This window comes from Ricinus communis, chromosome 10, assembly GCF_019578655.1.
Source record: "Ricinus communis isolate WT05 ecotype wild-type chromosome 10, ASM1957865v1, whole genome shotgun sequence".
NCBI lineage: Eukaryota > Viridiplantae > Streptophyta > Magnoliopsida > Malpighiales > Euphorbiaceae > Ricinus > Ricinus communis.
Window position 1 is genome coordinate 294,772 of NC_063265.1, and position 3,786 is coordinate 298,557.

Genomic DNA, 3,786 nt, shown 5'->3' on the forward strand with positions numbered 1-3,786 from the left:
TTGAGAAAGAAGAAGATCTACAGAATATATATATATATATATATATATATATATATATATATATATATATATATATATATATATATATATATATATATATATATATATACACACAAAAAACATATATAAAATGATTTCTTTTATTAATCTCTTTTAATAAAATCAACACTACGTCATCAATCATTATATCTGCTAACAGTGTATATATATAATATTATTATTCTAAGATATAAAAAAATTATACTAAATCACGTTAAACAATTATTATAATGCTCAATCTAATATATTACCGTTATTAACTTATGATTATGTAGTGTTAGTATAACATTAATCATGTTTATTAAATAATCTTGACTAATTTTATGTCTCTTAACTAATTAATATAATATAAAAAGAATCTTATACCATATTGTTATGTAATAGAATTTAAATTTTAACCTTAAGTTCTTAATTTTAATTAATAGATCTCACTTTTATTATTAAGATTCTATATTAATAAGTATATGTATTGTATTATTTCGTCTAGAAATATAAGACAATTTTTAAAATTTGAATATATTATATAGTTTAATTTTTATTTTTATAATATTAAAATTTAATATTTATATGAAAATTAAGATATTATATATGAATTCAATAAATTTTTTATTAATAAATTAAAGAAACATATTACATATAAATTAAAAATAAAATTTAGTATTTTTAAGCAAAACTATGTAGTTTTAAGTAAAACTATGCAGTTTCAAAGTAATCTATATAGTTTTAAATAAAACTACATAGTTTTGAGTAAAACCACGTAGTTTTGATGTACCAAATAAAAGAAAACTTAAATAACATTACATAGTTTTAAGTAAAACTACGTAGTTTTGATGTATCAAATTAAAAAAAAAATTAAATAAAATTATATAGTTTTGAGTAAAATTACATAATTTTAATATTCCAAACTTAAAAAAACTGAGGACAAAGTAAATCCTAATTCTATTATTATCTTTTCATCTCAAACTCACATCAGCTTAACCCTCTCAAAGTCTCCACCACCCACCCTCTTTTTCACACCGTCGTTCACTCTATTGCTACTGCCATTCACGTCGTCATTGCTGCCGTCCACACCATCGCTGCTGCGATTCACTTTGCTGCTGTGTTCAAGCTGCCGCTGCTGCCGTCCACGCCGCTGCTGTTGGCGTCGCCCTTGCTGCCGTCTTAGGTAATTAAGCTAGGAACGCAACAACTTTGTCAAATTAGATGTTTGCGAAAGGTTCTTGAATTAACGATTTTGATTGTGGCTGTCATTTTGGATGTTGATAATGATTCATTGTGGCTGTCAAATTAGATGTTTACCTATCTTTCTAGCAACAAAAGCAACTGATATCAAATACATAATGTTAATTTTGAAGGATAAGAAAATAGTTCTTAACTAAAATACTTTGCCATCTAAATCTCTGTCTACTTGTATCCACACTTCTCATAAGATTATTTGTTCTCAATACTGCAATATAGAATAACCTTATAGCATCCCATTGATTGAGCATGGCCTGTCAGGAAGGCGATAATTTTCTTTCCCAGCTGTTTCCCTCGAGCAGTGGAATCAACCACAACATCTTCAATGTGCCCAACTTTTCCGCAATCCCTTACGAACTTCTTTTCAATAAACACACTCCCAGTTGCAATAATCTTCTCAGATCGGTCATCTTCAATTACACAAATAATATGATCGACACCGTAAGAGCTAATCTCTTCAAACCGCTCTTCAGATTCCTTGTTTGATATTGAATCACAAACGGTTAATTATAGCAGTAACTCTATAAATACATTATAACTGCTTATTTGATTTTTTTCTTTTTATTGCGCAAGTATTATTTAAATATTTCTTATAATAATTGTTATAAATAGATCTATTATTTAATGTTTAAATATGTTAATAGTGTTATTCTTTTCAAATGTGGTAGATAAACATTTTAAATATGAAGTTGAAGATCTACAAAGTGTAATAAATATTGCATTTTATTTAGTTTTTATTATATACAACATTGTTTTAAATTTTATTGAATTTATATTTGTTTTGTATTAATATATTGAACATTTAATGTTGAATACTTATACTTGATTAGTTTATGTTTTATTATTATTTTTATTCATTTAAATTATTGTAAACGGGTTCGGTAAACGGGTACCCATTTAATTTCTCGTATATTCATATAAACATGTTTTAATGGGTAGGGTACCCGCTATACCATTTAAATACCTATAAAATTTATTTAATAGTCATTTAATCTAAACTAGTCTTAATCAGGTTCGGATAGTTTGCGGATAATCCTATTAGAATTTGGGATGAGTTCGGATTACAAGGGTCACTTTTTAAACAGATTTGGGACATATTGAGATAAGTATAGTTTAAACGGGTTTGACTTCGGGTTCGGATACCATTAAATGGGCGGGTACCTTACTCGTTGTCATATCTAGATGCACATATAAAAGACTTTTAATAGTTATATTATTAAATTTAAGACAAACTATTTTTTCTGTTTTTAATTATTATTTTTTTAGTAAGCATAATTGCTTTTCATATCATATTTCTTACAGTAAAAATTTTATAATTATTATTAGAAAGTGGTTTTAAAAATAAATTAAAAATATAGATATTTATTTTAAAATTTTGAAACTATTTGATAAATTTATTAAAAAAATATAAAATTTAGAATTTAATTAATAAATTAGCCTTTTTTTCCTTTTTTTATGTTATTTTTCTTTTTCTTTTTTTTTCTCTTTTTTTTTTCTTTTATCCTTTTCTTTAATGTTTTACTTTAGTACCTATCCACCGTTATTCCTTTATATTTTTCTTTGTTTTAGTAATGTTCTTTCATATATTTTTTATATTATTATCTCCTCCTTACTTTTTATATAAGCCTTCTCTTGCTCTCTCTCTCTCTCTCTATATATATATGTTATTTTTTAATAAAATTTGTTTTTCTTTTAATTTTTAATAAAAATAAAATAACTATATTACACTATTTACAAAAATTTATAAGTCGTATAATATATTATTTTAAAATTAGCTCATAAAATAAAAATTAATTATATTTGATAATTAAATTTAATTATAATATCAAAATAAATCATTATAAAATATCCATATCATTTTTCTTGTTATAAATTGAATCACTAACTTTTTACTCTAATGTTTTATAGCTTAAATATTATTAAATTTATTTTATAAGCTAGTTATAAAATAATATATTACACAACTCGTAGAAATACTTTAATAGTGTAATATAGTTATTTATTTTTATTAGAAATTAGAAAAGAAATAGAAAATTTAAAGAAAATAAAGAAACTATAACTCTCAAAAGAGTTACTAACTTTTACTCTAATATTTTAGATGTCAAATATATTTAATTTGTTTCATAAGCTAATTAAAAAATAATGTCTTACACTGCTTATAAAATATTTTAATAATATAATGTAGTTATTTTATTCGTGTTAAAAAATAAAAGAGGAAATAAAAGAGTTTTAAAAAATACAGAAACTAAAAATTAAAAAACTTAAAGAGAATGTTCAAAAACTAAAACTAATTTAAAGAAATAAAGAACCTAAAACTTAAAAGGTTTAAAGAGAAAGTTCAAAAATGGAGCAAATGGAAATTGAACTAGTGCCAAAGTCGCATGAGAAAGTTACACTTACCACCAAGCTAACTACGTTACAATTTTTCTACAGTGATATTTTATATAAGAATAATTTTTATATAATTATAATAAACATTCAATCCTAATTTGAGCTAATTGTAAATAA

General features: G+C 23.2%; 1 protein-coding gene across 1 annotated transcript; it reads right to left on the reverse strand.

Moving 5' to 3' along the window:
* Positions 1 to 681: 681 nt before the first annotated feature.
* LOC125371318 (glucosamine 6-phosphate N-acetyltransferase-like) lies at positions 682 to 2,454 on the reverse strand. The gene is made up of 3 exons (XM_048379994.1): positions 2,440 to 2,454; positions 1,504 to 1,755; positions 682 to 1,213 (listed from the first exon to the last, which is right to left on the reverse strand). The coding sequence occupies exons 1-3, from the start codon at positions 2,452 to 2,454 to the stop codon at positions 1,004 to 1,006; spliced, it is 477 nt and encodes a 158-aa protein (XP_048235951.1). The 3' UTR covers positions 682 to 1,003.
* Positions 2,455 to 3,786: the final 1,332 nt, after the last annotated feature.